The 12,789-nt window shown below is 31.3% G+C and overlaps 1 protein-coding gene across 1 annotated transcript in view; it reads left to right on the forward strand.

The window, feature by feature from the left end:
* Window positions 1-10,055, forward strand: part of LOC108910267 (nephrin) — a gene marked incomplete at its 3' end in the record, with an annotated part of 234,410 nt that extends 224,355 nt beyond the window's left edge. The window contains exon 10 of the mRNA XM_018714822.1: window positions 9,753-10,055. Within this exon, the coding sequence (XP_018570338.1) occupies window positions 9,753-10,055 (303 nt within the window). The remainder of the gene's footprint in view (window positions 1-9,752) is intronic.
* Between the last annotated feature and the right edge of the window lie 2,734 nt (window positions 10,056-12,789).

A 12,789-nucleotide genomic window follows, 5' to 3' on the forward strand; every position in this document is an offset into this window, starting at 1 on the left:
ATTATCTTCAACAGAAATTCAAGATTGGGAAGAAAATTTTGAACGGCAACAATACTGACACTGCCTCTACTGCTGCTTGTTCTACGGTTTATTACAATAGTAGCAAACATTAATAGAATGATATCTCGCGAAGAAAATGGGCCCCCTGTGTTAGTTGTGGCAGAAGAATCCAATTTCACAATGCACCTTTTTATTTTAATACCCTGTTGGAAAGAATTAAAGGAACAAAATATTTTCATGAATTTTTGAGTTATTTTCGAAAGGCTTTAAGTCTCTAGTTTGAAGATATTTATACATAAAATTTTTTTCAACTACGGTTATCGAGCAATACCTCGAGAAATAAATTTTACAAATTTTTTTTTAGGACTGTGCATGGACGCGTGAAAATTTCTTCAAACTCAATCAATACAGAGGTCATTTAGCTTATTTATTCAGCTTCAATTTGATTTTTGAAAGATCTCCGTGCGATTATTGGTTGCCGAGATATCGATGGTTAAATTAAAAATAACACTTTTGTCTTTAATCATCGATCTCTTCAAGAAATTATTGCACAGTAAATCCTAGGGCAGTTTTGAAAACATGAATAAATTCTCTACAAGTACCTGCCGCGATTTTTGAAGAAAACATTATTTTTCATCCTTGACTTCGATTTGAAGAAAATGTAAAAAAATGGCTTTTTACAGTATTTCAGGAAATCTGTAATTTACCGATAATTTACAAATATTTATGAAAAGACTAATGTTGAGAGACATTTTTCCAATTCAATATTCCCCCAATAACTCTATAAATTGATAAGTTCATGCATTGAACCATTATTCTGTTCCAAGTGATCAAAGTTTTGGAAAAAATTAAAGAAACACTGTTATTGCTCCGTAATCCGTAATCATTATCAAAATGAAAACGAATTTATCGACTTTTCCCACAATTTTGCATTAGTTTAAGTTTAAGTAAAAAAATTCTGAAAATTCGCAAAAAAAAATTTCAATAATTTTTTCATTTCCTTTAAAGATTTTACTACTTAAAGAGACTTAAAGCTCCAAAATGCTTATTTGTTTATTTCGATACGACCATTTTTCACTAATATAACTACAACCCTTCGAAAATCACTAAAACATTTTTAAAACGTTTTGTTCCTTTAATTTTTTCCAGNTTTCGATCTTCCATTTTTTCAGTGTTTCTCAAAACTTGATAAATTTAATTTTAATTTTAATGTGCTATACCCAAAACTTATATAAAACATTTAGACATAATAAACCAGGCGGGATCTGTTTTGGTGTAGATGTTTTATATGTATAGTATCGCTAATTTTTGCTTTAATGGCTCCAAAATGATATAACAAAACACTATGCGCGCGCTTCAAAACGTCTGCTAAACTTATTATTAAACAAATAGTAAAAAACCATGTTTTGTCTCTTTTTTTCAACACAGTTCAAAAACTATTCATTTTAGAAAAAAATTGAAGAAAAAAAAATGATTCATAATTAAATTTTATACATGATATACTATACTATACAATACATGATACCTATTTTCAAATAAAAAGATACAACATAATTATTGCAAATATAGCAAAAACAAAAAAGTGGAAAAAGTTGCAGTATTTTTTCTATTTTTTTAAAGCACTTATATTATAGGTAAGATCTTCATGCTTGGCCAAAAAAAGCTTTTTGATATAATAAAACATCACACCAATTTTCGTTAAAATCGGTCCGATAGTTTTCGAGTAATAATTTTGCAATCCAGATATTTGAAAAAAAATGAAATTTTTGCAAATTTACCTAAATTAAGACTTCTAGATACTTGAAAATCTTATCACATAAAAAAGGGCACTCATACTTTAAGATGCATCCAGAAAAATTGAAATCCGTTAATTAGGAGAGCCGTGGTAATTGTTTAAAGATACGCGTAATTTTTGCGCTTATAAACAAATAGAATAACTTTATAAATTAATTATAATTATTTTTTTCAATTATGCTTTGAAAGTACTCGGAAAGACGCTTCTTTTTAAAAAAGAAACGTGGTGATTCCTTAATTGGTTCCAGAGTTATAGTCGATCAAAGTTGACCGGCATTTGTGGCATAACTAGGAGGTCTAGAGGGCTGTTTTTTAAACAAATACCTTTGTCATTCCAAGTACTTTCCGGAAGTGAATTTTTGCAAAACTTGCGCCCTTGTGCAACCCATAAAAAATGTCGATTAAAATTATTGGACCGAGCATGATAGTCACGAAAAATGTATTGGAGGTAGTGGTGGGAGGTCGAAATCGCGCGTTCAAAATAGCGGCGCGCTTAAAAATTCTGATTATCTCGGCTTCTAGTGATCCAATTTTGATGTGTTTTTTTTAAATCGATGTCTCGCCAGCTGAATTTCCTCTTCAATTTTTCTCTAAAATGAATAGTTTTTGAACTGTATTGAAAAAAAGAGAAAAAAAAAGGAATTTTTTCCAATTTTTTCACTATTTGTTTAATAATAAGTTTAGCACACGTTTTGAAGCGCACGCATAGTGAAATTATGTTTTGTTATATCATTTTAGAGCAATTAAAGCAAAAATTAGCGGTACTATATAAAACATCCATACATGGGTGTTTTGAAACAGATCCCGCTTGGTCTATAACGTATGAATTTTTAGATCATTCTGAATCAGGCGGATCTAATACATTTGAATAATTTGTAGTCGTCACAACATAACAAAGACAATACTCAATCGACAAATAACTATAGTCGATTAAATAAATTTTCAACGACAAAAGGACTTATCCCAGCTTTTGGGCATCTCACACAATTTTTAGCGGAATATCAGCTACAATTTTTTACTCCGTAATTATCCGCTTCATATTCCTTGAATATTTTAATATAAAATTTGGGTCATACATATTCATCAGGCCTGCCTTTTCGCCCTTTAATTTAGGTGGGACGATGTGCAATTATACTCGTACATACAACTGTGCATGTTCCGTAGGCCGGGTGAAGCCATGCATGAAACAGCGCTAATATAATATTAGTTTAAGAAACCCAAATTACGGCCATTAAGAAAACAGGACAAGTGTTTTAGGTAAATTACCACTTATATGCGGGGCTGAAAAGTTGGTAGGAGCTATCCAAGTACCACGGTAATTAAAGTGAGACTGATTATGATTAACACTGCGAGAAATCGGAAGAAAAGAGGACAAACTGCTATGTTATGTTTTGTTATAGTTTGTTTTGAATGAATGAAAATGATGATTGAATTTTAATTTATGATTTTATTTATTTGGGCGCCATAAATTTTTAATATTTTGTACTGACTGACTCAACTAGAGCGTGTGGTTTCCTTTATTTATGTCTTGTCTGATTTCAGTTAAATTTATTTTGAAATTAAAGATCAATTCAAAGTTTACAAATCTGGATATATTACATTTTTTTGTGTCGACATATTAAACTCTTAGAAATGAAATTTGATTTTATGTTGTATGCATATGCGATTATTCTGAAATATATGTGTTTAATTTGGTCAAACTTATAGTTAGACAACTCACAATTCTGTTTGTCGTTACGCTGGTTTCATAGTCGAATTCTGGATCTATGATGTATTTCTTGTGAGCAAAAACTTTTATGAATTTCAGCACTGTGTAAATATTGTTAGTTTCTGACATTTGACATCACTCAAAATGACTTTGACGTTTAGCGATTCTGGTGTCTAGATAGGTAATTTAACTAACTTGCTGATTTTTACTGATATGCTTTCGTTACTTCAGGTACAACATTAACGATGTTTCTTGCTTGAAAATTTGTGAGAGACTGGCTACTTCGAGCTCGATTTTTACTTTTATTGAACTAAAAACAAATGACTCGTTGCCATAGAAATGTCAAACTAACTTTTAAGAATATGTTTATTTTTATAAACTAAATGAAAATGCTAACTTTGTGTTGTACTACTACTTTTATTGGTGCTGTATTTGGATATAATAAAGAACCTTTTCTTGTTCTTGTACATTACTGTCAAAGTTACCCACACTATTCTCCAAACGCCCCGTATGCGACAATTGGCCGACATTTTACGCCGAGTTCGCTAATTGAATTCGCAAAAAGCCTTTTATTTTTCACAATTATTTGAGGATGAATAGAATTACACGGATATAAATACAAGGGATTAGGTTTTTTATTGGTATTTAATTATAACAACACAACGGTTCGCTGCCAATGGGCAACTAAAAGCTCTCCATCAAAATCGATTAATTGTTTCAAACTGGCCAGGGTAATGGAATACTTTAAAATGTATACATTTTAACAATTTAAATAAAAACTCGATTTGTTACCCTTTTACGAGGTATGTCTAGGTATCAGTCGTTCCTTGTCCGATTTTTGGGATATTTGAAAAGAAAAATAATCTTGTATAACAGTTGCAACTTACTTCACTTACTTGTAACATAATGAACTACTATTTTTATTATAAAAATAGAATGAACGAAATGAACACTTTGTATGTTCTATATAGCAGCTGCATTACTAAATTATTCATTTTTCAATTACCCTATTCGGCGGTAAAGTTAATGAAAACGATGTTAAAAAACTCGTAAGTCTATTACAGCATATGAGGTAGCAGTTGCCTTAACAATTTCCGGGTACATAGACTGTCTCTTTTTTCTTGTTACCTAAATTTCGGGTAATTATACAAACGATCGTATAGGGACCAGTTCTCTTTCGTCCTACATGGCAAAGCAAAATAATTAAATTATTCTTTGCTTCCTGTAAGGTATGAGCTTTTATATAGTTTTCATATTAATAAAGACTTAAAAATCTTAAATAGAAATTGATTAAATCTCACAAAATAATTTGTACAGAGTAGCAGAGAGGCTGAGTTTGTAAAATATTCACTGATTATTTTGTATAGAAAAGTTCTTAAGAATGCATATACTGTACAGCTTAGTTTCAACATGGTTAAACTTAAATTCATTGAAAAAAATATGGTATATGCAAATATCTCTAAAGATGTTTGATGTACTCTAACAAAACTTCTCGATACCTAACCCGTTTGGAGCATAGAATCATAGTTTTCTTCTTAGAATAATTATTCTTAAACTGTTCTAGTGTAATTTGCACCCAACAATTTTACACAGAAAAAGTGTATAATTATTAAATTAATGGCAAAAATGTTTGTAGCAAGAGAGGCTCATCTAGTAGGGAGATACCTATAAAAATACTTGGCATTCAAAAGTACTATTTTTATGCTGTAATTTTCATAGATTTCAAAATGCTTTACTATTAGTGCAAATTTTGTTAATATTGTGAAAATTATGACCATGACAAAATTTTGATGCTATTCAGTTTTATGGAATTTCATAATAATTCATGTTATGATTTTATAAAATTCCAATATCTACATAAAATTGTATTAAACATTTACGCGATTGTACTACTGTTGACGATAATTTATATAAAAAATACAATCAACTACAGTTTGTGTCACATATTACCAACAACTTGTATTTAAATCGTTGCATTTAATTTTATTGCAATATGTATATTTACTTTCTATTTTGTTACAGCATACGTATAAATGTTAAATAAATATTAATAAATTTTCTATATATTTAGCTTTTGTTATGACACTCTTGGACATTTTTAAAACGTGCTTATCTACAAATTTTCTAGAAATCGTGTTGGAGTAATAAAAATATATACCACAAATTATTACACACACAAATTTTGTTTAAGCAGTGATTATATTAATAAAAGTTACTCCACAAAAGCATAGGAAGAAAATAGTGCAAATAAAATACAAGCAGTAATCAAGCGCAGGTAGCAAACGAATTTGGAAAACATCAACATAAATAATTCCAACATTTCTTTACGTATCACATATCATTAACATTTGATTGTTGACAAATGCCAATAAATATGAAATTTTGACACCTTATTGATATTTTTTTCAAGCAAATTTTTGTAATACAATTATTCAACAACAACCCTCAACACGTCTGCATATTGACAGAACTAAAGCTAACTAATCTAATGTAATAAGGGCAAAAACATAATATTTTATCAAATTTTGAAAAAGAATTGCCACACAAAAATTATGGTAGTATTTATCCCTTTTTCTCACATGTGATTATTTTTTATTAATAACTCTAATTTTACGTTTTAAGGCAAGTTTAGTACATGTATAAAATTTCATTTTTGTATATTTCAATGTTTCTGCCATAAAAGTAATTTTGTCTTGTTTTGCTCTTCCTATATTATTTGTATTTGTAACAGGTTTTTTGCACAAAACTGAAACAGTAGTCATTGTAATACCTAGTACAATTAATTTGTTAAAAATATTTTATTTTACGCACAAAGTTTAGTTGAATATCGACATTTTAATAATATATAATAATTCTAAAAGAATCTTTTTATTGATAAAGTATTGTCGGCATCTATTGTGGAATAAATTTCTTGTCAAAACAAGTAAAAATAGATTTAAGGACGTTGTTTGCCATTTTTTTTAAGAACTCGGGTTTTAGCCTTCGATCTTCAAGACCATTCATGCCGAAATTCTACCATAAACTAAATCTAACGTGACTCTTAATTTTGTTTCTACGCGATAAAGCTTTCACGCAAAATAAAGTGCTGATATTTTAAGGAATTATAGTGCTCCCGGCAAAATTGGTGCTTAGAGTATTTTAAGACTATTCGGTTCCACACAAAATGTTAAGTACCTATTAGGGAAACAGAAAAATTGATATTGCACATCAGGTGCTTTTATCTGAAAATTTCAGGTTCGTGTTTGCATGCTGAATTTAGGTGTTGGTTTCTCCCATTTTAACCTATAATTTTAATCCCCCCACGATAATTATTTTGTATGGGATCGATAATGGGGTAGAAAATATCCCAGACCGAGAGAAAATTGTGCAAAGGCTTAATGTAACGATTCTGGCAAGAAATAGTATCAGCACCCCCTATATTTCTCGAATGAATAATATATTATTAATGTTATTGGTATACGCATGTAGATTGATTCACAATTCATCAAAAGAAGAAGATAAATAAATAAAAACAATATCCATTAGTTCTTCATACCCACAGACCTTTGTGAATACTTATAAGACTGATGTAAACAATAGGCCACGGTAATAAGAGCACTAAGAAAACCACAGTAATACTGAATAACTAGATACTTCTAGCAAATCTAATCTAATCTGAAACTGCTTGAATAAACCACTAGAATCATCATGTAGTGCTTTTAAACAATATTTTATTATAACTTTTTTATGTGATATAAATTCTATTTTTAAAAGCACATATATCCCCAACGATTTTTAAAAGTCGTGATTCACTATGTATAAAATAATTTCAAAAAACACCATAACCAACCAGAGAGCGTTTTGCGCGTTAATACGAAAACTGTTATTTCTTCTATATATTTCAATACAACTAATTTTTTAATTTTCCTAAAACTTTTCGCCATCTTATGGCGTTTCAACACAATTTTACATTTTTGTGAACTTTTCCACTTAGATATGAAAGACCGGAATCGTATTTTAAATTTGTGAGACTTTATATGGTAGTTTAAAAAGACTATACTTTTTTACTATATATTTCCGTAATATTTTATTCCATTTGAGAAATGTGCGCTAGAGCTTTATATCAAACATGTCATAGACTCGACGTTTAAGAATATTAGTGGCTATTCCCTTTGATCTCGTTGAAATTTCTAACCGAAATGACCTCAAACATCGCTTAAGCAAATTTACTGGAGACGTTAAAATTACCTACCACGAGGAAAATTTGTTAACGAAGGACATAACCTAATTTGCGACTTATAAAATCTAATAATATCTCTAATTCTTAGATCAAAGGATAATAAAGTATAATGTAAGGTGATTCTATTTCTGAGACGTTATAAAATACTTTAAATTAATAAATGCGTCATTTAAAATAGTTCCACACAAACATGATTTTGTGGAGTAGCCAGCTAAATCACCTGATTTAGTACCCATTGATTTTTTTCTAGATGTCTTTGGAAATTAAAGCGTATGAAAAAAATTTGATTATTTTTAGGATCTTGCCTACACTAAATTTGAAAATTAGGAAAATGCTTAACAAAAATATGAAAAATTCAAATTATTTCCAGACTACTCGCCAATACAGAACTAGAGATATAAACTTCCACAAGAAAATTATTTTCACCGACGAATCGTGTTTTACGAAACGTGGGACAAGATGGTCTAATTCACTGACCACCACGATCACCTGACTTAGATCCCTGTGATTTTTTATTTTGGGGGCCGGGAAATAGAATGTGTAGCGTACGAGTAGTGAGGAACTGTGGAACAGGATTGAGGGTGTTAACAATTTGCAATTTGTCGCCGGTAAATTGTTACAGTAGTTCCGATAACAGAATTTTATTGGCTTATTCTTTTCTTGAAAATCTATCTCATCAAATATCGTATGGACTATTTGTTATACCGGGTGTCCCATTTTAAAAAATACACGTGAATATCTCTTAAAGGCTTAATGAAAAAAATTTTCAAGTAAAAGTTGTGGGGTTTTGAGGGGGACATCTAATGGTGATCTTGAACCATGTCCTTCAAGGTCAAGGTGATTTTTTCAAATGGAAACACATTTTTTAAACCAGAAATGAAAAGAGCAGAAAATTTTATATCCGGCTATGACCTTGACTATGACCTTCAAGAGCATTTGAAGGTCATTTGAAGGTCAATTTAGTTTTTTGTTGCAAAATTCATTTCCGTCTTGCCGAATAGTGTACTCGGGGGTTTTCGAGGGCGCGAATATGAAGTCAGAATTTCAATTGGTAAACATTTTTAATATTCATATGGATTAACACTTCAACTTCAACCTACGTTAAAACTCAAGGTCGAGCCGAGTATTCAACATATTGGATCCGCCGTATCGGATTTAACTATTACTAAATTCTGAGCTAATCTGAGTTCAAAAACATTTGAATAAAAAATACATGCCGCAAAGGGTTAATGGGTATTCTGGAAAATTATGGCGAGCCCAACATATCAAAAAGAAAAATATGGACAAGATTAAAGTTTTGCCTGCAAAATATTAGAATGACCTTCAAATGACTTTTGAAACTTAAGGTCATGATCAAGGTTATATCCGGAAGCAAAATTCTCCGCACTTTCTACTTTGGTCTGAAAGATACCGGTTTCTATTTGAAAAATTAACTTGACCGTGAAAAGACCGTGAAGGTCAAGGTCAATGTCATGGATGGACGTGAAATGGCCCGCTCTTTCATTTCTGGTCTCAAAAGTAGAATTTTGCAACAAAAACTTAAATGACCTTCAAATGACCTTCAAATGCCCTTGAAGGTCATGGTCAAGGTCATACGCGGATGTAAAATTTTCTGCTCTTTTCATTTCTGGTGTCAAAAATATGTGTTTCCATTTGAAAAAATCTACTTGACCTTGAAATGACCTTGAAGGTCATGGTCAAGGTCACCATTAGATGTCCCCCTCAAAACCCTACAACTTTTATTTGAAAAAAAATTTCATTAAGACCTTAACATAAGAGATATTCACATGTTTTTTTTAAAATGGGGCACCCGGTATAAAAAACATCCTGGACAGATTATTGACATCTAGAATATGCAAATATGCATATTTTATTTATACCAGTTTATTATTTGAGTTTTGAGCAAAACTAAATCATGTGAACACCGCAATAAGATGTACCAAATACTTCAATACGTCTTTTCAATTTAGATTATGCCCGCCGTATGCCCCCCAACTGGGTCTTATCACTAAAATAAAATTTGCATTTCAGGACGGCCGTCGCAGCTTCAGAACTGCACGCTGATAAACCAAACTTCGAACTCGCTCCAAGTGGACTGCACGGAGGGGTTCGACGGGGGACTTCCGCAAAGTTTCCTCATGGAGGTGCTCGAGCTGCCCAGCCTGCGACCGAGACTCAACCTGACCACTTACAGGACGCCGCCCTCCTTCGCGGCGAACGGATTAGACGCCGGGGCCAGCTACCGGATCATGCTCTACGCCGTCAACGCCAAGGGGCGCAGCGAACCCACCATTATAGACCCCGTCACCTTCAAGGGTGTCGCCAAATTGCAGGGTAAGAGGCAAACTTGTATTCGACTTGTGTTTACACTCCACGAAATTGACAAACTTGTCTTTAGCGCTATTTTCTCAGCTTTTGCGACTCGAAGCGGTTGTAGAATAGACTGGAGTGCATCACTTATCACTTAATCCCGAGAAACTAAAAGTAGTTAGTAAAGAGAACTACTCTTTGCACTTCTTAGTTTTATTTGTTTTAGTTCTTTTTGCACTTCGGAGCTAAAATAGTCTAACTTAAGTAACACATAGTACGTTATAGTCGCGATTTCTTTTGTATCTAATATCTAAATATTCACTTGTTTTTAACGGTCGAAGGTCCCGAAGAACCGAAAAACATTCTAGTTCTTTTTACGCTTCAATGCTAAATGCAGCTAAGATAAGGAATTTCAAATCAAATCATCATCAACAGAGAGCGGACAATTTGTGACTTTAACCTTGAACATAGATATGTCATTCAAAAACCTAGATACATTACCCACGACGCACGTGTCGTGTCGGGTACGCATCGGAAATTTACGTGATAATTCACGAAAATTCTACGGTACATACATTTTTAGGCGTTATAAAATATTTAGAAAATCAGAAATTGTATACTACACATTTATTAAATAAAGTTCGGTTAAAAATAGTGTCGTTCTTTTAATTGGAAATTAGGAGTCAATGTAACGACTACCCTCAGGCGACGCACATGATAGAATAGTCCAACTCACGCTCCATTCATAACAGGGCTGCAGTTTGAATTCTGACCAATAGGAATTCGATAAACGCAACCGATGTCGACGGATAGACTAGAGATGGGCGCGAGTGTCATTTCATTTCTTTAGAACTAAATTAACTTAATTATTTTCTCGTTATTTAACCTGTTCACATGATTTATGGATTTTAAATAAAGGGTACAAATCTTCGCGAGGATAATACGATATATTTGCTATACATAATAATTATATTTTGCATAGTTTATACACAATAAATTTTTGAACGCGTACAACAAAATCTCTACCAAAATTTGACCTATTCTTCGGGTTAAAGTCACACTTGTCCGCTCTCTAAATCATCAATAACAAAAGTTTTAGTACTTTTTGCACTCGGCAGATAAAATTAAAATTAGAAATGTCAAATTTGTATAACACGATTTCAGTTGCATCCATTTTTCATTAACTTACCGTCATTTTAATTATATTTTCACTCATAATATTCCTAGTGCTTGAATTATTTTCGGAAATTTTTCCGAAGGAACGCATTTTTTGAAGTCGAGACGTAGACGAGGGAAAATTTTCTAGAAAAATGCGTGATTGAGGAAAAATTTCCGGACATTAATTCGAGGACGTGGGGGATTCGGTAAGAAAATTTTACAACCAAAATTTATTTTAAAAATTTGACATGTTTCATTTTGAAACTTATTTCGCCAAAATAAAATTGGCTTGACAGGTAGACATTGTTTTGTGGTGCATGACATATATTTTTCTTCTTAAACGTCACATAATTTAATCGCATTTCACGTTTTTTTTTAATTCAAAAATGGCTCGTTTTGGAAATAAAAATTACGAAAACTTAAAAACAACACGTTCCTTTCACTTTAGTAATAAATGAGAAATTTTTGAATTCAAATATTTACCTTTGCAATACAATTCACTTAGTATTACTAAAATAGAAGGAAAGAAAGTTTTTGTAGAAAAGCGATGCCTAAGGCAGTTTATCAAAGATTCTTATTAAAACATAAAAAAACACATTCCTTTCACTTTGGTAATAAAAAAGGCATTTAATTTTTGAATTTAAATATTTATCTTTGCAACACAATTCACTTAGTATTACTAAAATAGAAGGAAAGTAACTTTTTGTAGAAAAGTGTCTATGGCACTTTATCAATGATTCTTACTAAAACATAAAAAAAACACATTTCTTACACTTTGGTAATAAAAAAGGCATTTAATTTTTAAATTCAAATATATATCTTTGCAGTACAATTCACTTAGAATTACTAAAATAGAAGGAAAGTAAGTTTTTGTAGAAATGTGATGTCTATGACAGTTTATTAATGATCCTTATTAAACATAAAAAACAGTACATTACATTCACTTTAGTAATAAAAAAGGCATTTAATTTTTTAATCCAGATATTTATGTTTGCTGTATAATTCACTTAGTATTACTAAATAGAAGGAAAGTAAGTTTTTGTGAAAAATCGATGTCTATGGCAATATATCAATGATTCTTAAAAATAACAGCAATCAAGTAGGTTTGTAATGTCAAAATCGTCTTCGCTATACGTCACGTTGACAGTCATTTTCTCTAGCTTCTAATTGTTTACAATTAAATCATGGCAGTGAACAACCAAAAAAACCGTATAGTATATGTAATTCTTGCACCAAAATAGGGGACATTCTTATGTCTCATAAAAATTTAAAGTATTTGCCATATTTACTGAAAAAAACTGGAATCAGTCCGCATCAAGAAAACCTTTTCGCAGCTATTCAAAAGATTTTGGAGGAAGATATCCCATCTTTTTTACATAAAACCAGGGCTCAGCAGAACAAAATTTCATCAAATTATTACATATATTTTATGAAACACAGAAATCTGATGGAAGTGAAAAATAATAATTATGCTCCTCGTTACTCTCCGTTGTTGCGAAGAGAAGAGTTTCAGCCAGAATTTCAAAAACATTGAGCGTTAATAGAAGAAATCTCGGAACAAATATTTGGTAAATAATTATTTGTATCTATGTATTTATTA

Source organism: Anoplophora glabripennis, unplaced genomic scaffold (genome assembly GCF_000390285.2).
Source record: "Anoplophora glabripennis isolate ALB-LARVAE unplaced genomic scaffold, Agla_2.0 scaffold583, whole genome shotgun sequence".
NCBI lineage: Eukaryota > Metazoa > Arthropoda > Insecta > Coleoptera > Cerambycidae > Anoplophora > Anoplophora glabripennis.